Source organism: Sparus aurata, chromosome 1 (genome assembly GCF_900880675.1).
Source record: "Sparus aurata chromosome 1, fSpaAur1.1, whole genome shotgun sequence".
In the NCBI taxonomy this organism is placed as follows: Eukaryota; Metazoa; Chordata; class Actinopteri; order Spariformes; family Sparidae; genus Sparus; species Sparus aurata.
In genome coordinates, this window is record NC_044187.1 from 4642387 (window position 1) to 4670067 (window position 27681).

General features: G+C 41.2%; 1 protein-coding gene across 2 annotated transcripts; it reads left to right on the top strand.

Annotated features, from left to right (window-relative positions):
- Positions 1–1651: 1651 nt before the first annotated feature.
- On the top strand, positions 1652–25226 carry LOC115585176 (hexokinase-1-like). 2 transcript variants are annotated; one of them, XM_030423365.1, is made up of 19 exons: positions 1652–2123; positions 5539–5701; positions 10633–10781; positions 12335–12454; positions 12806–12901; positions 13434–13533; positions 13985–14168; positions 15460–15615; positions 15709–15942; positions 16593–16897; positions 17648–17796; positions 17977–18096; positions 18255–18350; positions 19422–19433; positions 20087–20186; positions 21281–21464; positions 21560–21715; positions 22621–22854; positions 23964–25226. In XM_030423365.1, exons 1-19 carry the CDS (start codon positions 2061–2063, stop codon positions 24112–24114), a joined length of 2772 nt encoding a protein of 923 aa, XP_030279225.1. In that variant the 5' UTR covers positions 1652–2060; the 3' UTR covers positions 24115–25226. The 2 variants fall into 2 exon arrangements, with proteins under 2 accessions (XP_030279225.1, XP_030279234.1); XM_030423374.1 differs by lacking the exon at positions 19422–19433 and having other exon boundaries at positions 2061–2123; positions 23964–24114.
- The last annotated feature ends 2455 nt before the right edge of the window (positions 25227–27681 follow it).

Sequence of the window (27681 nt, forward strand, 5' to 3'; positions counted from 1 at the left end):
AAAGTTTACTCTATGTGCAAACTACAAATTAAGTTGGTTATTCTTCTCTTCATGTCTTTGTTCTGTTTGCTGTCCACACTGGATGCTGGATTGGCTCTCGATGTCTAACCACCACCTAATTTATTCATTAGAAACGAGACACTGCTGCTTCCTGCAGCGTCCTGCCGACCTGTACCAGATGTTTTAACCGCACAAGTAGCTGATATCAACAAACACCTGTGTGTCTTCAATTTTATGATTAGCATTTGTGGATATTTGTGTTCCTTCTCAGCTACCGAAACTGTCCAACTAGATGACAAACGAAACTTCTGTTTTTACATCCATACAGGGTCAGTCGTGTGCAGTTGTTAAAGAATAAAACACTTTTTTAAACACGTTGGTATCTGACTGGTAACATAACGCGCAAGTTGAGGCATCAGAGTAAGAAGATGGTGTCAGAACATGGAGTTAATATTAAAGTTAAAGTCATGTAACTGGAAACAAAACAAAAAGAGTATCCCATAAGTTTTTGGTTCAGGAGCTTTTATACGAGGGTTGCCTGATAAGTTAAAGGTAGAAGGAGCCAATTTCAGAAAACCTTGCAAAGTTATTTCTCACCATAGTCCCCTGCTACATTTACACTCTACAGTCATGGAGCAAAAGTATCCCTTTATTTGTAAAGGTCAGCGTCTTCTACAAACCTCCTGAAAGTGGTACAAGTCTGAGGGTGAAATCTGCAGCGCTGACTCGCAAATTTTCAATTACCGGAAGCAGAAATACCACAAAAGTTATGAACTTTTGAACATGCACATAAATGCAGTGAGAGTTGCATAACTGATCTCCTTTAACTCAGGCTACGACCGTATTAATCACCATTACAACAGAACTCAGACCTTGTTATTTATCCAAGGTGAGTGAAGGCATCAGGAGTCTTTACACCACAAAGAAGCCAGAGATGTAACCTGGACTGGAGGCTGAACTCGGGAGAAGAGCAAGAATCCAACCTAGTGTAGAAAAGTATCAGTGCGTATTTTTCTTCTTTCTTTCCGTCATCTTCATTTTTGTTTGTATAAACACTACAGACTGCTGAGATGATGAAAACGTACCTCTAAAGAGTGTGAAATCTGATGCTACAGTGAGAGGTTTGTGTATGATTAAGCACATTTTGTGTGTACGTGTACCAGCACGTCTTTGAGTGTCTTGTTGAAGTGACATTGCCACCAGTTGCTGTGGGAGTGGACGGCGTTGTGAGATAAGAAACCAGTCAGTCACGAGTCTCTTTATGTGAGGAGCTGTTGGGAGATGGTTTGCTTGGTATCTGATGCCCTTCATCCTTGATGCCGAGTGTGATGCAGCAGGAAGAGGGGATGATGACATCACCGTGTGGTCGCGCTGCCCCTCTGCACGTACACCTCTGGGTGCCGAGGCAGCATGTGAGTCGTGCCGGCGGAGGGGAAGACTGTGGCTCCCTGTGCTGCTGGGAGGAGAGAGAGGCAGGTTATCAGGCCGATGCAGCTTCCTGCTTCGCCCCTCCTCTCTCTTTCTCTTCCTCACTCCCCCCTGCTGCTGTAGGAGAAGCCCCCTCCTCCTCACATCTCCCCCTCCCTCGCCTTCACGTCCACAGCTCGTCCAATCAGAGCGCTCGGTGGGGGCAGGGCGTAGCAAAACCACCATTCCAGTGCGGAGCTGCTGCATCTCCCCAGAGCTAACAGGGAGCTAGCAGCTCAGAGGGAGGAGACACAGTCAAACCCAGCCTCTGTGTGCGTGTGTGTTGAAGTGTGTGTGTGTTGTGTGTTGTGTGTGTGTGTGGTTGTAAGTGTGTGCCTGTCGCAGACTAGCAGGCACGACCGCTGCTGCACTCCTGTTTCAACAGAGTTTTTTTTTTCTCTCCCCTTTTAACCTTGCCTCGCCGCGGTGCTCAGCTCCAGGCCGGCCTCTTCCTCCACTCCAGGATAAAGAGGATCAGCGTGGGGGGACAGGAGCGAACGAACCAGCCTTCCTTCCCCTCCTTCTCTACTCTCTCTCTCTCTCTGTGAACCAGCTCCTAGTTGCTGACAGCTCCTGGCGGACGTGCAGGCAGGATGATAGCAGCCCAGCTTCTGGCCTACTACTTCACCGAGTTGAAGGATGATCAACTCAAAAAGGTGAGTGAAAGCAGCCTTTAAACTGCCACGGAGCTGCTGTTGTGCTGGTGCTGGGGAGTCGTGTGACGTGACAGCAGGCACAGACGCCGGTTTACGGTAGCTGCATGTCAGCGGCGAGCCTGTGGGGCGTATCAGGCCGGGAGAGGAGGAGGATGCAGCATTTGGGAAGTAGAGGAGACGGAGGCCATGATGAATTTTTAGTTCAGATTTGATTCTGTTCTGGTTTATTCAGGGGTGAACAGTGTTTGACATGGATGTCCTTGAGAGGGGCTGTGGTCAGTGATGGTGGTGGTGGTGGTGAGCTGCAGACAGACAGACCCTCGTTATCGAGTGTTTCCGGAGCGTCAGTTGCCAGGGCGTCTGAAGCAGACAGGTGTCTGTGAGGGGCTGCTGGGAAAAAAAAGTCGCGAGCTGTACGATCTCCTCACTGATCCTCACTTTCACTCACGATCCCTTCTGTCTCTCGTCACCTCTGGCAAAGACAAACTCGTTAGCAGAGCACAGATGTGACCATCGGTGAAATCTGAGCTCTGGTTATCTTAAAGACATTAAGCCACTGGGTGGGAATGTTTCCCAGGAGGGGGGGGAATGAGATGCTGGAGGGGAGATTGATGATGTCATGCGTGATGTCACAGTGCAGTAGACGCACGTGCCAAAGCTGCTGAAGTAGGTTAGTGGAATTACAACAGTCAGTCTGCGGGGAGAAGCCTTAAAAGGAGGAAAGTTATCCAACCATGTGGATCCTGTAACAAGTAGCCAACAGTCAAACTTGAGTAAAAGTACTACTTTTAAAGTAACCGTCTGGCTGAGTATCAAGAGTACAAATACATTATACAAGTATTTATATACTCAGTGATGGAAGGAAACTAACTATATTTGGTCAAGTACTGTACTTAAGTAGAATTTAGTTGTGTGTTTCCATTTTCTTCTCCGTTATACCTCCACTCTTCTACGTTTTAGAGGCACTCAACTACATTTAGTTACTAGTTACTTTGCAGATTGGATGCTGCATCAGAGCCAAAGTATTGCAGTTTTACATTAATTCATTTTCACAAAAATGCTGAATACTGGCTCTAATAATGTGATACTGTTGTGTGATTTAATAAAAACATGTAAATATGTGTAAAATAATACTTTTAAATGTACATTTAATTCTTCAATATTCATGTAGGTGACATTGACTTTTGCCAAAGTAACATTTTAACACCAGACACTCACTGTTAATACTGTAAGTAATGTAAATCTGCCATATTATAATGTGAAATAACTCTTATAACACAATGTTTTGACATCGTAACGATATTTTCATATTATAATTGTTACAAATCAAACAAACTTTAACAGCAATATACTAAATTTATTCTGTTATAACATGAAACGTCTCCTGTTTTCATGTTACAGCCATTAATTATCAGGTTATACCATTAAATGTTTTTATGTACTGACAATATAAATCGGATTTTGTCTAACAAGAAATGTTTCTTGTTAAAATGTGACAAGTTAAAACTGATGCACAAGTGCTTTATCTAAAAAGTGACGGGGACTCAAACATATTCCAAGAAAACAAATATGCCTGCAAAATGTTTTGGAAAAATATTATACTAAATGTTAGAATAGCTAGTTAGCTCAGTTAGCCGTGCAGCTAGCGGTCAGGACTTAGTGCTCAGATAGCTGGTTAGCATGCTAACTTTAGTAAATATCTGCAACACACCACAGACCGTGTTCGACACAAACCTCTAAACTGTTATTGTTCTGCTGATATTCACAACTTTGTTAAGTTTTTAAATATTTTTAACAAATATTCTTACACATTGCACTTTACACATGTGTGTTCAGCCTCACACGGTTGACAGGAACAGGTCGAGCAGCGTTTCGTCTCCTGTGACTTCCTGGATGTTGTGTCACACTGTAGTCGATTCTCTGCATCGTTACTCTACTTCACATGAATCTGAGGCTAATAATAGTGACGCCGCATGAAGCGGCCTGATGACACACTGACGTGTGGACTGTGTTTCATGGTACAGAATGGATTTATGGTCCGTGGTGTGCTGCATGACATCGACATTGTGTGATTACATAAGAGTATAAGTACAGTGAACGTACACAGCAGACAAACGGTCCATTAATTAGACGCATTAATTAAACTAAACGATGTTGCGATTTGAAACAAACTCATTAATATGTTGCAGAATATTTTACAAAGGGCATGAGACGTTTTATAGACGATTATATTCATTCACGATTAATCTGTTGCTTATTTCCTTGAGTACTCGATCAGCTGTTCGGTCTATAAAATGTCAGAAAATGCTAAAATGCTAAACTGTCTGTCTGTGTTCAATATATTAATTTTGTGCACAAGATAATCATCTTTTCTGCACGTTCTTTTTAGATTATGGGGATTTTCAAGGACTCTTTAACTTTAAATTGTCTGCAACAAGTTATTTTGTGTTGTAAAAGTCAGTTTAGGGTTCTTAGTCTTGACGACCGAGTTAAAAATCAATCAGTCAAATGTTTTGTTTTTTCCGCAACACAAAGATATTCAGTTTACTGTCGTCGAGGAGAAAAGATACCAGAATATTAAACAGATTTAAGAAGCTAGAATCAGAATTTTGACCTTAAATTTTGACCTTTTGAAAAATCCACCATTAAAATAGATGGGATTCAATTGAACAGTTTAAAACTGTTGCAGCTCTGTAAAAGGTCTGTCCACAGTTGTCCTGCCACCTTTGTCCCATTTCAACATGTTTCCACAACAGTGTTTTGGTCCAGAGGAGCCGAGGTGTCCTGTGTCAGGCTGCCTCTCTCTGTATGTGGCACTTTGTGTTAAGTGAATCAATCTATTGACTTCTTTTAGCTACAATTCAGCCTTAGAACCAAACATCCCAACATGCATCTCATCTATTTAGTTAAATTAGCTGTAACACGATCTGACGCGTCCTAACAGAGGAAAAGTAATGAATGAGGTGGAGGCGAACAACACGGACACATCACAGCGTGTAACTGTGCTCAAACCATGATGACAAAACAACATGAAACAACAGATATCCTGTGTTAAATGTTTAAATCTGTAGTTATGTGTTATATGATCGTCAGGTAGTTTTTAAACCAGTCAGAACCTGAAACCTCTGATATAAACCTTGTGCACTGATTCGTCTCCTGCTAGTGGAACTGCAACCATCACTCGATCAATTGATCAGCTGTCAGCTATTAAATTAACGGCCAGCTGTTTTGATAATAGAGGAATTGTTTTGATTATTCTTAAGAAGAATAGAAAACAATCATACTTTTCATTCCAGCTTCTTAAATGTGATTAAATATGAATATCAATGACCTTCTTTGAAGGTCAAAAAACCCTTGTTTTAAATAATCTGGCGTATTTTGGATTCTCCCTGACAGCCTGTGTTTGTCTCCTCAGATCGATAAGTACCTGTACTCCATGCGATTGTCCGATGACACCGTCAAGGACATCATGGGCCGGTTCCGGAGGGAAATGGAGAACGGGCTCAGCCGCGACACCAACCCCACCGCCACTGTCAAGATGCTGCCCACCTTCGTCAGGTCCATCCCTGATGGATCAGGTACAGTTTACACATCGTTGTCTCATAGATCCAAAACCGTTCAGCCTCTAAAAGAACCTAAAGACTAATTTGAACCCAACCCATCGACAAATTAAATAACATTAACACTGTTTTATCCTTTCAATAGTTTTAGGAAACAGGACCCAGTAGACTTTTTTTTGTGCTGAGAGTAAAATCTTTGGATTTAGAAACACTGTGAAGCTAATTCAAGGACAGCAGCTTTATCATGTTGTTCATCTCAAAGAAACTTGATCTGTGGCTGCCAACTGTCTTTGTTCTGTCAGGTGTTTACAGGAGGTCACGGAGGTCTGCTGGAAATACTCAGCTGGAAGTTAAATATTAGTTAAACGCTGAATTGCCGGTCGCTCCTTTAACATCAGTTACTGGTTTCCTGCAACTGAGGGAAACTGGTGCGTCACTTGGCAGGATAAGCTCAGCGATTCAGCAAATAGCAGCTTTGAAATCCAGTAAAATGTAATTAATGTTCATACATTCATTGTGCAAAAAGGGATCCTGGAAATAGCCAGCTGATACTGGCGCGTTTGGCTGGTCCTGCAGGTCGGGCCGGCCACAAACCCAGAAAGAACAAACATGGCTTTAGTTGAATACACTGAAATAACCGGGCACCTCGAGTATAAAGACATAAAGTACAGTAATCGAGCGCTGCTTCACGTCACACTTGGCCTGCGGTGTCTCCTCCAATAAATGACTTTGCAAATAACGATAAATACGCTCCTACTGTCACCTCTTGTCCAATCAACAGTGGCCAGTCGGGAAAAAACTCTGAGTGTGAGACAGAAGTTCTGATTACTGAGGTGGAAGCAGATAACGTTCTGTGGTGGTTTGACGAATAATTTACATTGAATAAATAATATATGAATAAATGAATATGAGTTTACAAAGCACATTGTTTTGCAGCAGAGCTTCTGTCTCCCCCTTCAGGCAGAGAGAGTAATTACACAAACACGGTCGACGGGTGCTCGCCAACAACGTTATGTTCATTTACGTAACGTCCTAAACTCCAGCTTTAAGTACTTTTCCACTATGTCATGAACGTTTTACGAAGCTGCTTTAAGTCCCGAAAGATTATAATAATTATTTGCACAAGATAATTATCTTTACTGCACGTTAATATCTTGTAAAAAACATAAAGAAATATCTGATTTTGTTAACTTTCAAGGACTCTTGATCTTTAATTATCTGCAACGCGTAATTTTGCGTCGTAAAAGTCAGTAATGGGTTCTTAGTCATGATGACGCCATTGAAGTGATTCCATTCAGAAACTGATCGAGTGTTAAACCAATGCGTACATTTCATGTTTTGGTGTCATGCCACCTTCGTAACCTGAGAGCGAGTTCTCTCCCCCAGGCTGGTGATTTTTACCAATCAATAGCGCTAATAAAAAAGGCTCCAAGCTGAATTTCGGTGTAATAAAGTTCAGCTCGCCCTGCAGGGCTCCTGACAGGGGCCCAGCACCCGCTCCGGTCTGAGAACCCATGATCTATACTGTAAGCGTGTTAAAGCAGGTATCCTGTTTCCATCGGTCTATAAACAATGTGCTGACGTGGTAAAAACCATCAGGCCTGTTCTGTCACATAAGCCTCTTTGTGTTGCGCTCTGGATTTGGACTCAGTAGATCGACTATTGTTTTAGACTCGGGGCCAAACAGTTCAACAGCCCGATGACAATCTGTTTTCATCTGGTGACACGCAGCCAACAGCTTCGGATGAAAACCTCAGAGTCGATTTAATGATCCTTAGGTTTATGTAATCAATTAATCCATTCAAATCCCTTATGATCAGCTCTTACTGTACTCTCATTCAGGCTCACAATATAGAAAAATTGTACAAAAGTAACTAAACGTTAAAACAGTAGAAAAGTGAGAATCTAAATATCACAGATCAGACGTCAACACATTGTTTCCTCCAGAAGTTCAGATACTTGTGTTCAAACAGACTCTGGTAAAAGTAGAAGTACTGATTCAGCTTGTTTACTCCAGTAAAGTAATAGATTACAGGCTCTGACATGTACTCAGAGTATCAGAGTAAAAAGTCTCCCTCTGAAGGACATTTGTGGTCAAAGCTAACTGAAGCTCACGTCATATTAACAGAATTCAAAGACTATTAAAGTTAAAGGTAGAATCAGTAGGATTTGTCCCAGCTGTTCCTGAACGCACCACAAAGACAGTTGATTGTTGAGTCTCATTCCCAGGACGTCAAATAGACACATGTTGGGTTGGTAAAGCGTCCCGAGCAGCAACAAAAATATTAAATTGAAGTGTTTGGGATGAAACCTTCCAAAATAAACAGCTCATAGTTTCCAGTCTCCTCAAACTGAGTCTGTTTGCTGCCTAGCTCGGCTCGGCTCGGCTCGGCTCGGCTCGGCCCGGTTTAGCTTGTCCCTGTTAGTAAACAGGACCAGCTCATAGAAATAACACCGAGTGGCTGTCAGATATTCTGTGGCCATGAACAGAGCGGGACGCTGCCCGTCTCCTGCCTTCTCTCACATTATAAATAGCCTCGGGTTTCAACAGCTACACCAAGCAGGAGGGATCAAGCAAAGAGCAGAGTTCAAGTTATGGCAAACTGATAAACACTTAAAAGCCCGAGCAGCAGTGATGGACAGAACGGTCAGGACGAGGTTATCAGGAAGGTCTTCTCGTTAACAGTGAACTTCATGGCTCCGGGCAGAGTTTCTGTGTATCAAAGGAAAGTGAGTCAGTGGAATCACAGCTGAGCTCTAATGATGTCGGATCAGAGAAATCCTCACTGCGTAATGAGATTAAGCTCAAAGCTAACGGAGATAAAAACGAGGAGAGACCAGCTCATCGTTATATTTCACTTTCCGTTCGATAAAAACCAGCAGAAATCTCACAAGTTCAGTGTTTGCTGTGAAATTTCTGTCTGTGAAACATCCGAAAAACTTTGTCTGGTAGTGACTGAAGAGATAAAGTATTGATCCTGTTTGAATTGTGTCATCAATCACACACGATGTTCGTCAGTTTGTCATCAAACTAACGAAACATCAGACTGTGAAAATACGACACAGCCGACAGTGTCGTCTCTCCTGACTTGTAGAGCTGCTCCTGTATCTCAGCAGCTCACAGAACTGAACCAGAACCAGCTCTCCTCTCACAGAACTGAACCAGAACCAGCTCTCCTCTCACAGAACTGAACCAGAACCAGCTCTCCTCTCACAGAACTGCAGTTTTATTGTGATGTTCATCTTTGTTACGACCTTTTCTGAGCCCAGTTGATGTCGAGTGAGACGATGTAGCTCGCTGAACGCTTACAATGAATATGTGCAGAAGCGAGGGCGTCTTCATTATGTGTGTTTCTGATTGTTTAGATTCAGCCAACAAAGTTCACAAGCCTGAACTTGGACTGCGTCGTTCATACCTGCTGGCTCCACGTCTGGAGGATTATAACTCTTGAGTTAACCTCTGGGTTTGTTGGCAGTATCACAGCCAGGATTACATTTCTTCTTTCTAATTAGACTAAACCCTTGTAAAACTTGTTCCCGTGTGTACTTACAGTAGTTTATACCTGACAGGACTTGATTTAAGTAGACAGAATAAAACATCTTTGTCCTTTTTAGCTTGATAAGCATAATTATATTAACAATCCACGCTGCTACTTTTTGGTTTATGTACAGAAACCAAATAGCTGCTCTCACATAATGTCACTGAGGTCGTAGTGCGACTGTGTGGCTGTTAAACGGACACATGGTCTGCAGCAGGTCAGTAACACTTCTATATGTCAAGCCCGGTCACATCTCATTCCAGCCCGGTCACAGAGACGGACAAACACGACAGTCACGGAGGCTATAAATGAAGAACATTGTTCCGCCGGGAGGCCGGGTGTCCTGGATGTTTTCTGTCTAACTGAAAGGTCACAGGTCCGATCTGTACATCGACACACTATCATGTGATCCGCTGCCAGACACTTAATCCTCCTCGACTCTCCGACTGTAACTGTATCACAATCAGATAAACTAATTATTCGTGGATCCAAATTAAGGAAGCTCTCTCCCGGCTGCGGCACTCTTCCATGACTGAGATTATCAAATATCAGAAATCACTCTAAAAGGAACATCTGCCTACATCATCTTACGCATCAGGAACATTTTAGAGCGACAGGTAGTGTTTTTATTCTAGAATAAATTAAATGAAACCAGTTTTAAATACAATGCTGTGAGAAAGCTCCTCTCTACCTCAACACCTCGCTGGTGGCTCCATTCACATAAAAAGGGTCGTTGGAAAACTCGCTGGAGTTCATATTTAAATTAAATCTAAATTAGGTCATTTTATTTGTTTGTAGCTTTCCAGACTTTCAGTGTCTGAAGGGTTCAGGTGGGCGTTATTCTACAAACAAGTCGCCATCATCTGCATATCAACAAACTCTGCTCATGCCAGAGTTTATAGAAGATCATTAAAAAATACACCTGGTGGTTTACTTCAAGTGTGGAAAATGATAAACAACTCAGGCAGCAGTAGAAACGCCTCCTGCAAGCTGTAATAGAGGATGATAGAAGTAAATAAAATTCCAACATCAGCTGATTTGAGCACTTGTAGGGTCCTGAAAAGATTTCCAAGGTTTAAATATAAAAACAAACAGAGAAGCTCATGTCCAGTTTAAGGCATTTTACATTTTACATTTTCATAAATCCCTCTTAAACCCTTTGGATAATACTGCCAAATATAAAGTGTCATGTATCTCAAACAAAAGCACCTCATACATGCTCGGACTTATTGATAAATAATTGGTAATAATGTGGATATAATGAGTAAGTGAGCAAGTATTAGAACAAGGACAGGACAACACTTGTTGTGTCATGTCACGATTCATCGATGTCCAAATGTTAACAGACCGTATCAGAGATAAGCATTTTAATAATCTCTCCAACGTTTGTCTGCTTTCTTATTTTGACAGAAAAGGGGGACTTCATCGCTCTGGATCTCGGAGGGTCCAACTTTCGGATCCTGCGCGTCAAAGTGACGCAGGACAAGAAGCAGCCGGTCCAGATGGAGAGCCAGGTCTATGAGACCCCTGATGACATCATCCACGGCAGCGGGTCACGGGTAAACACAAATATCGACTGTATTGAATAGTACACATATTGTGTCAGTTGTGAAAAATTATGGTCTAGAGCTGCAAGGATTAATTGATTACATGTCAGCTTTTAAATTCATCGCCAACTATTTTAATAATTGATGCGTCAGTCATAATTCTCTGATTCAGTAAACCGGATGTCTTTGTGTTGTGGATGAAACAAGACATTTAAGAACATCAGGTTGGACTAAATGAGACCAAACAGTTCATTTTTATTTAGAAAATAATCAACAATGACAGTAATAGTTAGTGTGACGGTCTGGTTATTTCCTAAACAGACCTTCGTATTGGATGTGTGTCTGTAAACATGCACCAGATTATCCTCCATCATCATAAATGTTTTATTACATAATACTGCATGACGCAGGTCAAATTTCCACTGACTGTTTACCCTCAAAATAATAAATGTTGGTGTGTTGCCCTCCACACAGAGCACAGTAGTGTTCAAGGTCATGTAGAGGGTTGATATGCGTGAAATGAGCTCCTAAATAACGCTGAGAGCAACACGAGTGACGTCACAACCCACGCTGACCTTCACTGACCCTGCAGAACAGCCGGCAGTCGGGCTGTAACATGATAACCAAAACATGAGCGACTGTCTGAGGCCGTGTGATTGGATCAGAGCCGGACTTACACAGACAGACGGAGCAGAGACAGATGCTGTTTAATGAAATGTCACCGGGACAGCTGGCCCAAATGTAAAGTTCTATATGAACACGTTGTTAACAAAAGGAGACTGTGTTCATGGAGAATGATTTAAATTGATCTGGTTTATAGATGAATGTTTAGAGATATTCCAACTAACTAAGATACTTCACTTTCACTTCCTATACATCCAGAAAATATTTAACTTGGTTTTAAAAAGTCTTCATCAATAATATTCTGAATTAGACGCTTTTCCCAGAGCTGATAACAGAAGCTGCTGAGGAGTGAGACATCTCGATTATTCTCTCATCTCTGTTGAGAGTTGCACATGCTCAGTATCAATCAGGAAGCTGAAAGTCAAGGAAGAAACTCTCACTTTTTAAATATCTTTAAACTTCAGTCTCTCTTTCAAACATTCAAAACTTCATCGCGCCTAAATATCATCATGTAGCCTGGGTGTTGTAATCACGTTACAGCTGATCTGTAACGACCTCTGTGACGAGTGACACGTTCACGTTGAAGACAAACGCCAGATGTTGGCAGATGTTGTGGTTTTTTTTTTGAGCAGTGTGAAAGTGGGATAATAAACTACCAACTGATTAATGAGATGAGTATTAAACATTTTATTCTTCTGTCTTTTACTTATCTTTGAATTTTTATTGTTAAATACTTGAAGATTGTGAAGTAAAATCAAAGAGTTATGTTTTGCAATTTTATCCAAAAGCTTTTCATGTGTTTTTTGTTTGTTGCTCTGCAGCATGATGTCCCTTTTAAGTCCATTAAATATAATGGAGGAGTAACGTCTGGACCTGCTCTGTGAACCGGCGCTACACAAAGAAAGACGGATTGATTTATTTGATTTTCTTTCTGTCTGCAGCTCTTCGACCACGTCGCAGACTGTCTGGGAGACTTCATGGAGAAGCAGAAGATCAAGGATAAAAAGCTTCCTGTAGGATTTACGTTCTCCTTCCCCTGTGCGCAGTCCAAACTCGATGAGGTAAACACTCAGAGGAAAGAGTTGTTTGGCTCGGAGTTAAAGGGGATGACCGGATGATTACTTCTCTACATTTTGATGAGCTCCTTCTTTTACATGTCTCAATGTTTTAGGTTCGAATGTCACATTTTTTGGTCGCATTTTCTTCGATCTTGTGGAGAAAAAACTGTTTAAAACATGGATGTGAACAGTGAAACAGTTTAGACGAGATAAATCTTGTGTAATTGTCCTCACAGTGCCATCAGGGAGAACGGTTGTGTGGTCAGAATACTAATGGACAGACGTTTCACACTTGGCAGGCCCGTCACGACTGTAACTTAAAGTTTGTCCTCATAAAAACAACTTGTTTTATAGGCCGTCTTAGTGACCTGGACAAAGAAGTTTAAAGCCAGCGGTGTCGAGGGGATGGATGTCGTGAAGCTTCTGAACAAGGCCATCAAGAAACGAGGGGTGAGTTGTTGTTTTTTATCCTTTTCTGTGAACTAAACCGTCCAACCACAGAAAACTAACCAGTCAGAGTTGAAATGCAGTTTTTTAAAGTCCAAACCGAACAGCATGTGAGTGATGATTGTATCTTTTTATTCAGCGTTCGTACACATTTTTCAAGGTCAAATTCAAGCACTTTTCAAGCACTTTTAAGGGTCATTTTTAAGATTTTCACGCAACTTACTGCTGGGGTAAAATACATATCTAAAGGAATATATATACACTGATGGTTTCTTCACTTTTTATCACAATTATGTACATTGTATTATGCTGTAAACATCTAAAATTATATTCTATAATAGCAAAAACGTCAGAAATTAATTATCCAGTCTGATCCCAATTTTGTAAAAGACACAGAGTTATAATGTCAAGCACTTTCAAGCGCTTAAACTAAAATCCAAGCACTTTTCAGACCTTGAAAATAGATCATTGAAATTCAAGCACTTTCAAGGATTTCAAGCACCCGTACGAACCCTGTTTATTCTGTTTCCTACAGGACTATGAGGCGGACATCATGGCGGTGGTGAACGACACGGTCGGCACCATGATGACCTGCGGGTTTGACGATCAGCGCTGTGAAGTGGGCATCATCATAGGTAAACAAACACACAACAGACTCAGGAAAAACCTCCTGAAGTATGAAAAGTAATACTAAAAAAGCTCCCTGTCAGTGTTTGAATATTATATCTAATGATTCTGGATGAATATTACGGCTGCATTAATGTGTACGTTGCATTTTACTGATAGATGTTTGATGTTGAGCTTAATTATAACTACTTTAGACACTGTTGCGAAGTTTAATCTGCAAGATCATCTATCTATCCATCTTTGTGACGATACATTTAACAGCTAATCAAAGAGAGTTTATTTAACCAAAGAAGAGGAAACACTTTGGTTTTCACTGAGCGTAGTATGAAGTAGAAGTATAAGAAGTCTTCGTTTAAGTCCGCACATACTGTGAACTCTACATGTGGGGGCGCCAGAGGTTTATACACACAGAGAAGCAGTGATGTAGGAGTGGAGTCATGCAGCTCTGCATCCCTTCAGGAACGGGAACCAACGCCTGCTACATGGAGGAACTACGTCACATCGACCTGGTGGAAGGAGACGAAGGGCGGATGTGCATCAACACCGAGTGGGGCGCCTTCGGGGACAACGGGCTCATAGAGGACATTCGCACAGAGTTCGACCGTGAGATCGACCGGGGCTCCATCAACCCGGGAAAACAACTGTAAGAGTTTACGACAAACTGTACAAATCTGATGTTTCCCATGTAGGTTCAAGGATTCTGGTTCTGGATCCGTTCTAACAGAGAGCGCTGTTCTAACGTTGTACTCTACAGCAAATGTTACTAATACAGCAACACAAAGACGCTTGGAATTAAGGCTGCAATCAACAAAAAGTTTGATATTTAAATTAAAAGTTTGCTGCTCTTTCAAAAGATGCCATCGTATATAGATCTGCAACTATCAGATGTCTTCCTCATTGATCATTCAGCTGATTATTTCAAGTTTAATCTATAAAATGTAAAAAAGAAACTGTTAAAGTTGCTTTAGTTGTCATACCAACGGTCCAAAAATCTAAACTCTTGTCATCATCTCTCAGAAATGACAAAGAAAAGCAGCAAAGCCTCAAATTTTAGAAGCTACGTTTGACATTTCTGCTTGAAAAATGACTGAAACAAACAATTAACTATCAACTGATCGACTGGCGAATCATCACAGCTCTGCTTGAAATGTTGCAATTTCAACATGCTGAAAATATCCACCATTTTGTAGGTTTTGTGTCATTGTAGCAGAATAACACAGTGCTGATAGTCCAGTAGTCATTTTATATGTTCATGTAAATGTTAACCAGTGTACAGTACGGCTGATATGTATGATTTCCCCTCTTGGATTAATAATAGCAGGGTTCGTACACGTTTTTCAAGGTCAAATTCAAGCACTTTTCAAGCACTTTTAAGGGTCATTTTAAAGATTTTCCAGCACCTTACTGCTGGGGTAAAATACGTATCTAAAGGAATATATATACTTGTGATTTTTTTCTTCACTTTTTATCACAATTATGTACATTGTGTTATGCTGTAAACACCTAAAATTATGTTTCATAATAGCAAAAACTTCAGAAATTAATTATCTAGTCTGAACCCAATTTTGTGAAAGACACAGAGTTATAATGTCAAGCACTTTCAAGCACTTCAACTAAAATCCAAGCACTTTTCAGACCTTGAAAACACGGCATTGAAATTCAAGCACTTTCAAGGATTTCAAGCACCCGTATGAACCCTGTAATAGTTATCAATCAATCTATTAGTTATGTTCCTAATTATGTAGGAATGTCAGTATGCATGGTTGATTTTCTGGGGATTTGTTGGAGCGTGTCTTTTTGATTTTGGTGCAACTAAAACAAACATCCAAAGAATACGAGGCCTCAGTTACAGCTAACTCTCCTGTGGGTCTCTGAATGACTAATACAAACATGACGCATCATCTATAAATGCTGCCGGTTCTCTTTCTGCTCAGGTTTGAGAAGATGGCCAGTGGGATGTACATGGGTGAGCTGGTTCGGCTCATCCTGGTTAAGATGGCCAAAGAGGGGCTGCTGTTTGAGGGGCGGATAACTCCTGAGCTCCTGACGAAGGGAAAGATTGAGACCAAACACGTCTCTGCCATTGAAAAGTGAGTGAAGAGAGTTTTCCTTTATTGGTTTATTGCTTTTCCTCAGCAGCAGTGATGAGAGCTTTAATAACGAGAAGCACTTGTTATTTTCAGGACTAAAGAAGGACTGAAGAAATGTATGGAGATCCTGACGAGGCTCGGCGTGGAGCCTTCAGACGAGGACTGTCTGGCCGTGCAGCACGTGTGCACCATCGTGTCCTTCCGCTCGGCAAATCTAATCGCGGCGACGCTGGGAGGCATCCTCGCTCGCCTAAAGGAAAATAAAGGAGTCGCACGCCTCCGCACCACCGTGGGCATCGACGGGTCGCTCTACAAGATGCACCCTCAGTGAGTATTTCTTGAAGAGCAGGAGGGATGTGAAGAGAGAGAGAGCAGTAATGATTCATGTTCGCCAACATGAAAAAACATCAAATCCAGAATGTGGTGACAAGATCCTCTGAGGAATACAGAGGATGTGCAGCAGACAGTGGGAAGATTAAGATTCCCATAAAAAATGTCCAAACGAATCCAAATCACCTCACAAGTAGGAGATGAAAGGATTTTAAGGTACTTTTACACTCTCCAGCACGTCTCAGAGCGAAATTATGGACTTTACTTTACGTTTAGTTGCAGAATATAATCAGTTAGTAAGTGATGGTGTATTAAAATAAATAAAATAAAAACGTTAGAGATCTCTTGGAGGAAATTCACAAATCAGATGCAGCATAAAAGCAACACATAGATGGAGGCAACAATAATTAAATTACATAATATAGTGTATGTTACTCTGAAATGGGTCTTTCTGCATAACGAGTACTTTTAAGTATTTGTTAACACCAATACTTTTGTATTTATTGTGCATTAACTTGTAAACTGTGAGTTCTTCTTCCACCTATATTCATAAAATGCATGAATAGAGGTGAATATATTTACATTTTGGATGTTGTAACATGCATCAAGCCTCTTTGTCTGAGAATCTTCCTGCTCTCTCTTCACAGATACGCCCGCCGTCTGCACAAGACGGTGCGTCGCCTGGTTCCAGACTCAGATGTCCGCTTCCTGCTGTCGGAGAGTGGGAGTGCGAAAGGCGCAGCCATGGTGACGGCGGTGGCGTACCGTTTGACGGAGCAGGCGCGCCAGATTCAGCAGACGATGGCAGAGTTCCGGCTGAGCAAAGCGCAGCTGTTAGAAGTGAAGAAACGCATGAGGGTGGAAATCGAAAGAGGCCTCAAGAAGGACAGCCACAAGGAGGCCACGGTCAAGATGCTGCCGACCTTCGTCAGAAGTACACCAGACGGAACAGGTGACTGAAAGAGAGATATACTACCACGGGACTACTACAAATTACTACGACCCAGTAGAAGAGTTCCCTCCCAAGTCCAAATCGTAACAAAGTCGATTGTTATGTCTCATTCCAAACTCGCCAAATATCGACAGTTGGTGTCCGATCCGACCTTCCAACCCCAAATGTCTTGACGAGTTTGAAATGAGACTCAACAATCTGTTTAACAAACTGGACCTTGAACTGTGTCAGTCTAATCTCCTCTAATGATCAAATTAATACCATTTTCAATTAATAATCCCGAACCAGTTAGTGTGGAAGCCTTCAGAGGAAAAAAACTCAACATTTCCAAACGAAAGTCACAAAAAAAACACATCTGACATTCTGTACTACGATACTGCAGCCCTCATATAAACACAAAATGTAAAGTGATGTAGTTCCTTTGAAAACAAAAATGTCCTTCGTCTCAGAGATGATCAGATCTTTCGTCCTCATATTTTACAATCTCTCAGTTGTTATCAGAATATTACTTCCCCCCCGTCATCTTTTATTGCTTAGTTAATGGCAGTTTACAAATCTATTCCTGCTTGCTTTCCACATTTTCACATCGGCATTATCCAACTTATTGTCATTGTTATGTGTTACACATCATTTAATCATCAGAGAGCATTAAAATAAAACCAAACTGGTGAAAGTATAAACGTCTTCTGCAGTCGTAGATGTTTTGCTGGTTTGGAGGCGAACGTGACCTTTGTTTTTCTTGCGCCACAGAGAACGGAGATTTCCTCGCTCTGGATCTCGGAGGGACAAACTTCCGCGTGCTTCTGGTAAAGATTCGCGGCGGGAAGAAGCGATCGGTGGAGATGCACAACAAAATCTATGCCATTCCCATAGAAGTGATGCAGGGCACGGGAGAGGAGGTAACGCTGCTCAGTTTGGTTTCTTTGTTGAGGAAATCCTTCACATTCCTTTCAGACAGAAATAGATTTACTGCTGTGCCTTCCCTGCTTTTTTTATTTTTGGACAAAGATTTAGTCCTATTTCTGCTCCGTCCAACAATAAACAACGTTGGAAGAAAAGCTTTTTTTGTCTCGTTGCAGCTCTTCGACCACATCGTTCACTGCATCTCGGACTTCCTGGACTACATGGGGATGAAAAGTGCTCGGCTGCCGCTGGGTTTCACCTTCTCCTTCCCCTGCCACCAGACCAGCCTGGACGCAGTACGTTTCTTTAGAAAGTATTTAAAATATAGACTTTATTATTCCCCTTCATATTAAGGGTTTCAAGAGGAAACATTTTAGTCACCAGAGTCTTATTATTATAGTGTTTCAGTGTTTGTGAGATGTTTCCCACTAAGCGTTTGTCGTGTGCTCTGCAGGGTATCCTCGTCACCTGGACCAAAGGCTTCAAGGCCACAGACTGTGAGGGTGAAGATGTGGTGGAGCTTCTCAGGGACGCCATCAAGAGGAAAGAGGTAAACGGACAAATCAATCACACTGTCAAGCAGTGATTAAGTTCATGGCTTAGTCAGAATAAGGTAGAAATTAGAGATGCACCGATTAAAATACTCTTGGAAGAAATACGATTTTCTGACTATTAGTTACTTATAAATAATAAAACCTTGTAAGCTGTTTTATTTGCCTGTTACTAACATCTTTAAGAGAATTTTGGCTCCTTCTTGAGCATTTATGCAGTGCTTACTGGTACATACTCTTATTGTGAAAGGTTAAAACAGCCACAAGCGGAATAAACAGTTTGCTACTCAGGTTCAGATAACGGATCCTTATCCTCAAAGTTAATGTGAAATTCACAACCGTCAGCTACAGTGTTTTACTTTGTACCCAAAGACAGATGCAACAGATCACAACACAGCCTGTCGTTAACACGAGTAACGCCCCTGTTTGCTCCAAGACTGTGTAAATGTGACACATAAATTATGTAAATACAATAAAATATTTAGTTTTCTTCTCTCAGTTCAGGCTGGTGTCTCACTGGAGGCCAAGAATCAGATATATCAGACACCGGTCACACTCGAGTGACGCATCTCTAACAAAAAACTTTAAAGTAGTTGGTAAAATGTAAATGTTAGACTCTATCGATCGATATCTGCTGTTCTCCAGCTCAGATGAACTAAAGCGTTCATCTGATGTTTGTTTGTCCTGTTTGTAGCTCCGACTGTTGTCTCACGCTTCCCACCTACACAAAGGTTTGACAGACAGCTGATAGATGTCACAACCAGGCTGTCGACGAGCTTTCAGTGTTTTCAAACGAGATTAAGTGATTTCAGATCTAGAGTCGAGTTTGTTTTGCCTACAGAAACTACGGGTTTACTTTTGCTCAACTGTGCAAATGAAATTGTTCCCTGCACCGAAACATCACTACTGTGCAGATGTGGACAGCAGAAAGGTTCTGTTCAGATTTTTGAATCTGTTTTGTATTCAGGAAGTTTTGTTTTATTCACTTAATGTCACTATTGTTTTATTCACTTTATGTTGCTATGTCACTATTTACTGTTGAGTTCCTCATACTGATTTCACCCCTTTAGATGGAGGATCCAGTAAGTATTAAGTGACTGTAAACCATTAATTGGCAGGTAAAGCAGCGCGGGGACTGGACCGGTGTGTGGTTATTGTCGTGGTAGCATGTTTATAACACATTGGGAAAAAAAACAACCTACTTTCAGATATTGTGGAGGAGCGTGTGTGTCTGTGTCTGCAGTGTGGAGTCTGATTTAAGAACAATATAAACACAGTGATCACGAGGAAGAGACTCTGGATTGTTTTGTTTGGCAGAACTCCTGAAGTTGGCAGCTTGTGTATTTTTTATTTTTGCAGTTTGTGTAGGAATGTGAGTGAACTGCATTGAGCTCCGTGTGACGTTTGAAAAGTTGCCAGGCTTGATTATTAATCCATCTGTCAACGAACGTGTTCAGCAACAAAACGCAGACTAAACATGGCTTTAGTGTTGAGTGAAGTGCTGGAAACATGAGTGATACTATCGATTAATTACATCTTTTACTTCAGATACAAAGAATCATCAGGTGTTTTATTCCCTGCAGAAAAACAAACAACATCGAGCTTTACTCTTTAATAATTTAGCTCTACCCTGTTTAATTATTTATTGGATTATTACACAAAGCATGAAGTTTGAACATGTAGTTTCATCTTCTTCTACCTGTGATTAACATTCTGGTCGTGTGTTTTTTCACAGGAGTTTGAGTTGGATGTTGTCGCCATCGTGAACGACACCGTGGGGACGATGATGACGTGTGCATACGAGGAACCCACCTGTGAGGTCGGGCTCATCGCAGGTGAGCTGAACAGCCACACTTTTTAAAGGATATTGTCATAAAAAGACATTTAATCTACACCTGAGATATTAAAGTGAATAATTAGACGTTTACTTGTGCGTTATATTTTCTGGTTGTCAGGATACCAAAATCTTTAACTTCGATATACAAGAATAAAAAACTTGATACTCGATAACGTGGCATAAAGAAAATAAAGTCCTAGGCACTAATATATAATAATAATAATAATAATAATAATAATAATGATAATAATAATAATAATAATAACAGTAGTATCTGTGCAGCCTTGAGTTAAGAATCTGACTGTAGATAATGTTTGTAACAGCTTCAATACTTGTCGATTTCATCAAATACCAGGGTTCGTACACATTTTTCAAGGTCAAATTCAAGCACTTTTCAAGCACTTTTAAGGGTAATTTTTAAGATTTTCCAGCACCTTACTGCTGGGGTAAAATACATATCTAAAGGAATATATATACTTGTGATTTTTTTCTTCACTTTTTATCACAATTATGTACATTGTATTATGCTGTAAACATCTAAAATTATATTCTATAATAGCAAAAACTTCAGAAATTGATTATCGAGTCTGATCCCAATTTTGTAAAAGACACAGAGTTATAATGTCAAGCACTTTCAAGCACTTAAACTAAAGTCCAAGCACTTTTCAGACCTTGAAAACGCAACATTGAAATTCAAGCACTTTCAAGGATTTCAAGCACCCGTACGAACCCTGAAATACTGATAATATATTGTTTCAAACACCTGGTATTGAAAAAGAATCATAGTATAGAAACTTCTGACAACCTTATGAGTCTCTTTTAAAGTCTGTAACATCTTTTAAATCTCTTCTTAAAACTTGTGTAAAATGTTTCATACACAATTTAATTTATGCTGATTTTGTTTCCCTCTTCTCGATTTTAATCAATTTCATCTTAGTCTTATTTTATCTACACTGTGTGATTTTATTTCCTTTCGTTGAGCACATTGCAACAAATAAAGTTTTATTATAATGTATTTAATATTGTCCAGTCAAACTGATCAACAGCTGAGGGTCGTTGACACTGATGGGATGTTGTCGTGCGTCCTCTCAGGGACAGGAAGTAACGCCTGTTACATGGAGGAGACGAAGAACATCGAGATAGTGGACGGAACTGAGGGTCGTATGTGTGTCAACATGGAGTGGGGGGCGTTTGGAGACAACGGCTGTCTGGACGACATCCGGACGAGGTACGACCAGGCGGTGGACGAGAACTCGCTCAACGAAGGCAAACAAAGGTAAATATGCTCGGATGAATGCCTCCTAAGATGTTGTTGTGTTAGCGCATTCTTTCCTGTAAACTAAAGATCTGTCTGTTTCTCACTCATGTCAGATATGAGAAGATGTGCAGTGGCATGTACCTCGGAGAGATCGTCAGGCAGATTTTGATCGATCTGACCAAGCGTGGCTTCCTCTTCCGGGGACAAATCTCTGAGACACTGAAGACCAGGGGCATCTTCGAAACAAAGTTCCTGTCACAGATAGAAAGGTAAAAGAATCACTGGCTAGTGGCTTTTTACACATCGAATCCAGGAGTGGACGATCTGAGGATTTGTGATCGTGATCAATCTTGGAGGCGTCCGCTAACTTCAAGCTTAAAGCTGTTTCAAGCCTGACTGTATTCAACAGGGCATTTCAAAAAGGTTGCAATATCAATCTTGCATTGAGATCCTGATTAAATAGATGCTGGTATTATTTTTTGGCCACAGCGCCCGAACTCTAATCACGTCCAAAACTGGGTCATAAGGCAGAAGGCGCATTATTTCCTCTGCTACAAGCTATCATGTCATATTTAAAGGTAAAACTCAACCTTAAACTGCAAGTTTTGGGCCATTTGGTGGTAAAATTTCACTCCAATTTAATTACATTTTTAGCGTATAAGCAAATGATGTTAGCAGAACATCATGTATGTGTGTGTGACACCCCGGAAGAACACCAAACAACCACAAGTTTAATACTGAATATGTCAAAACAAACATGATGTACATTGAGATCAATCGAGCGGGTTCATGTTGTTTTTCACATTGTGGTGAAATTACCGGAAACTTGTTGTTTCTTGGAAGAAAGAAAAAACACATACAAAATATGAAACACCAGAAATAGTTGGTGTGCAGTAAAATATCTCATGTTTACGTTTATAACAGAAAACAGTCGTATGATTGAGATAAGCTGCATGGAAACACGAGCAGCATTGTTCACAGAGAAGTTACATCCAGGGGGATAATATGCCCAGGTATGAGAGGAGGAGGAGGGGCGGGCTCTGTGACGACTTGACTTTACACACTGTTTAAGCCTACCTTAGCCTCTGGGAACAGCTGTGAGGTATCCGATGACTCTCCTGCTGCTGGCTGACCTCTGACACGCTCTCTCCTTCCCCCCTTTCCTGCTCCACAGCGATCGTCTGGCGTTGCTGCAGGTCAGGGCGATCCTGCAGCAGCTGGGGCTCGACAGCACCTGTGATGACAGTATCATCGTCAAGGAGGTGTGTGGCACGGTGTCCCGCCGCGCCGCTCAGATCTGCGGAGCCGGAATGGCTGCCGTGGTCGACAAGATCCGTGAGAACAGAGGCATGGACCACCTGGATATCACCGTGGGCGTGGACGGCACGCTGTACAAGCTGCACCCACAGTAAGAGACACAGGAGCTCAATAGAGGGTCAAGTCATTCTTAAACACTACAGTACATATTGAATTTCATCAGGCTGCAGAGGTCTTTATTCTACTGTTTCAATCATCTCAGGAGAGCTCAAGTGTCAAGGGAGTCATTTTTAGATTCTTAGTATTTTAGATTTCTCTGTCTTTGTGTCACTGTACACTTGATAGCTTTGGGTTTGTTTGGGGATGTTAGTTTTACAAAAGAAGCAATTTGCAGACATCATCTTTTCACTAGTTCCAACATTTCTGATACAAACAATATTTCAGAGTTACTGTTCACATGCAGAACTCATCTGAACATTGTAATATTGAACTGCAGATGATAATGTGCCAGTCAGAAACGTCACCATGTCAGACTTCCCCTACAGGATCATCGTGGGGGAACATCTATGCGGGATTATTCAGACGATATTATCATGTGTATTATTTCCACAATGTGAACATTTCACCCGTCACCATTATTGTGTAGATGTTGAAAAGAAAAGAAAATGTTTGAAATGTGAGAAGAATTAATTCCTCCAATCTGACATGATGGCGTTGGCTCAATTTTTGGAGAGATTTGGTTTTAGTGGGAGCAAACCAATGGCACAGAAAACATCGGATGTCCATCAGGATGGTGTTTTATGCAGCTAATGAATTTGGCAGTTTTTTTATTTTCTTGATTAATAAATTGTTTTAAATGGTGAAAATGTTCATCAGAGTGTTCTGAAGCCCAAGACGACGTCCTCAAACGTCTCAACCCAAAGATATTCAGTTTACACTCAGAGCAGGAAAGACACCAGAAAATATGAACTTTTAGAAAGCTGGAATCAAACATTTAGACTTTTTCTTCCTAAAACGTTTACTCAAACTGATTGATTATCAAAATAGCTGGCAATTAATGTTATAATTGAGTTAACGAAGCTCTACAGACGATAATAATCACTCCTCACGAGGCCCTAACAGAAGTTTCCTGGCTCTGCATCGATGCTTATCCGGGCTGTAAAGCTTCTGGGAACGCTGCATCTGATGCTCGTACTAGAAAGCATCTCTCGTTTCTCAGCCGCCTCCTAACCACAGCTTCCTGTTGCTCTTTACCCTCAGCTTCTCTCGGATCTTCCAGCAGACGGTAAAGGAACTCGCCCCAAAGTGTGACGTCAACTTCCTGCTTTCCGAGGACGGCAGCGGCAAGGGGGCCGCCCTCATCACAGCCGTGGGCTGCCGCCAGAGAGAGCTGGAGGCGCAGCAGCACTGAGGAAGCTCCGCCCCCCATCTGTCCTCCAGATCTACCTGCTGCTCCACCGTGTCCTTCACCTGCCGCACAGCCCATCTCCATCTCCCCTTGGCAGCCGTGACTCCACCTCTGCCCCGCCTGGCCCCACCCTCCTACAGCCAGAGAGACGTGCTGCATGCATCGGGAATTAAAACTGAATATCTAAATATTTATTTATAACCAGAGGGTTTATTATTTCCATGTTTGTACATTTTCAGCAGTAGCTTGTCAGTAATCTGATAAATCTAAACTCCTTAGGTGTGCAATATTTGTGTATTGCTAATTTTATTTTTATATGGAGGCAAATATATAATTGTATTTATATAGCTGAGGCCACTTTGAATCCCAGAGGTCATTAGGATTTTGCACCATAGACACAGAAGAAAACGTTGGCACTTTTTATATACGAGAGTTACAACAGCAGCATTTCAATGTAACTTCCAAACGAAGGACGTCCTTCTCGCTGAGTGGTGAAGCTCGTTTTTAAAACGAGCTCCACTGGCTCAGAAAAACCAGATTCAAAAGGGCTCGCTGCATGAGGGTCGAACGCAAGAGTCACGGCTGTTCAAATCATCCTCATTTTATGTGCAACACGCTCACACACGATGTGCTAATCTGCTACTAACCTCCCTTTTTGTGTAACTGTCAATGTAACTCACATATTAACGTATTCCAGCAGCACCACCATCGTTAATTCCTCACGAGCTGAGAGGGGCGAAAAAAGGCCCAAGTGGAAGTGTTAGCGTATCCTGTTGCTATCTGTGAAATACTATACTTTTGGTGTTGTGATGAATCCCACTTCTACTCACTGTATGTGCAAAGAATAAATGTTTATTGGGCCCCCGGAGAGAAAAGAGTGGATACTACGAGCGCTTTTGTGTGTATTTGTGGCCGAGTGTCAGTGTGTCTTACTGTAATGACCTGTAGCTTTCAATGTCCAAAGCTCTGTGGAGACTGCATGCCTTACATTAAGACAAAGGAGAGCACTGGATCATTCTCTTTTTCTTTCTTTCTTTCTTTTTTACATCAATATAGATTTGTGATCGACACAGTGAAAAGTGAATTCATTAAATTATATTTTGTTGTGGAGTAAACCCTGGTGTTTCTTTCATAAAACTCCCAGGCAGCAGCGGAGGTTTCACTAAACTTGTGACGCTATATTTAAGGAGAAGTTCTCCGCCAGTTCTCCGCCTCCTCCTTTGTGTGAACGTCTCGGAGGCGACGAGGGGTGAAATTTTGCTCCGGCGCTGATCCGCCTCTGGAGGTAGTATCAGAGGCGCAGTATTGGCGAATCGAACCAGTGTGAATGAATAAGCCGGCTTTGCGTATCAAGGGCGTGTTGGTCTGACAGTCTGATAACTGAACAGGTCCTTCACTCAACTTAATAAAGAGAAATTTCCCAAAAAGCAACGTTACAGGACCAAACAACTGTAACTGTCTTTGGCAACTTATATGAGGAAAAAAATACAGCAGTTATATGTGGAGAAGCGTCTGTCCTCACAAGTCTTCATCACACTTCTGCCCGAAACACAAAGTTTATCATCGGCAAAAAACTTTAACTCACCGAGTGTTTGTGTTGAAAGAAAATCACTGCGACCGTCAGCCCTCCTGACCGAGACTTCAGAGAACTTTCCCCCAGAAAACAGCCTCCGTCCCCGCGAGTGAGAGAGTCAGACAGCGTCCTGTTTACTCATGGTGATTATGTAATTATGTAATTTAGTGTGAAAAACATAACTTTGACACTTTCCAGGATGATTGGTGGGTCAGGATCTCAATCACTACACATTATAACAGCATCCATATGATCATAAAGTGTCCGCAGGTTTAGATTGACAGGAGGACAGGAGGGAAACACCTTGAAAACACACAGACATCATCATCATGACGTGTACCGTCACGCCTCTTTAGGAGCAGCAGCGCAGCTTTCTGTGTGAATTACACAGCGGTTCGTCTTTAAGGCGACACTGCTCGGCTCTGTGTGAACGACCAACGGCGGAGAATTGACGAACCGCCGCTGCGACACGAATGCGGCGTCTCTGTGTGAAAAGAGCTACTGTCTACTCTCCCCTACGCTGACTGAGAGCGAGGTGAAGATTCGTAATAACCCAGAAACAGCTTGGGACTTGTTTTAAAACATAAAGAAACAACCAAATGAAACAATAGTACGGCTTCATAGCGTAATCCAAGTCTCCAGAGAGCCCTGAGATCCCAAATTGATTTGAAAAGACGTTTTTGTAAACCTTTTATAAAGCGATAATCTTCACTGTAGCTGTTAAGACCCCGTCGAGGGTCTAATTAACGTCCTTGCAAAGTCACTTTTGGAGACTTGGATCATGCCAGACATGTTAAAACTACTAATTTACTGCTGTGAACCTCAGAAAAACCTTTATGGACTACGAGACTTGAAAGAAAATTTGCTAAAATTATAAATTAGCAAAGCAACATTTTTACCAAAGCGGGCTACAAATCTAGTAGTCGTTGAGATGAGAATCTAAAAAAGATAAATACAAACAATCTCCAACTAATTGTTGTCTGTAGAAATGAGATCCTGTTTAGTTCAAGGGTCAGTTCTCCAATAGAGGCCTTCGTTTTCTATAAAACAGTAATTTATGACAGTATGTTTCCCACAATAACGATCGATATATTGCATGACAATCATCTAAAGATGCGTCACAATGTCTCTGTGACTGAAGAAAGCAGGACTACATTACAAAGAAATGTCAAGCTGAGCCATCACTAAAAGGTAAAATGGACATAAATTGGGAAAAAAGGTCAAACTGCCGGAAAGCAGAAGAGTTTTGTTTTCAGGGAAAATAAATAAAACTCTGCCTCACAAGAATCTTTTCAATTTGTGTAAATTTAGTTTGCAGAGTTTTAGACCACGACCAAGCCAGAAATAAAGTGAGTGAAGAAGTAGAAGTCAAACTGGCGAAAGAAAATGAAATATTAACGCATGAATATTTTGTAATCTTCGGCTGACACCAGATTTTCGAGGCGTTTACTGACATCAACAAGTTAAACATTCAGATATCAATATATTGACTTTTTTGCAAGAATATTTTAATCTAAAATAAGAATAGTTGTCAAATTGTTGCAAAGTCACTGATTCCTATATAACTATAATGTTCTATTGTTATTATGATTAATCATTAACTCATTTAGTCTTCAGATGTCAGATAATAATCTTTAAAATGTCCAGCACTGTGTTTTTATGTCAATCAAAATGGATGTGACACATTTATATTTGTTTATAAGACATTTTCTCACTTCAGCTCATCATCTGGTGAAATCTGATCGTTACACATTAACGTAATCATTCATCAAATGCCTCAAAGAAGTGCAGTGATGTATTTTACTCACATTAAGTCTCTGACTGTGGTCGCTGCTCCTGAAATCTCCAGTTCAGTTCACCAGAGCTGCACAAACACACAAAGAGGACAACACATTGTATAAACACACAACCTTAACAAGGCGTACATTTAAAACATCTGCCCACTTATAAATCATCATTCTTTATCTTTATTATTACATTCTTGTTATTCTTGCAGA

Coding starts and splice junctions, on each gene's coding strand:
- LOC115585176 (XM_030423365.1), top strand. CDS start 2,061: ATGATAGCAGCCCAGCTTCTGGCCTACTACTTCACCGAGTTGAAGGAT. Junction 13,534..13,984: donor TGAAGTGGGCATCATCATAG/GTAAACAAACAC, acceptor GCATCCCTTCAG/GAACGGGAACCAACGCCTGC. Junction 17,797..17,976: donor TGCAGGGCACGGGAGAGGAG/GTAACGCTGCTC, acceptor GTCTCGTTGCAG/CTCTTCGACCACATCGTTCA.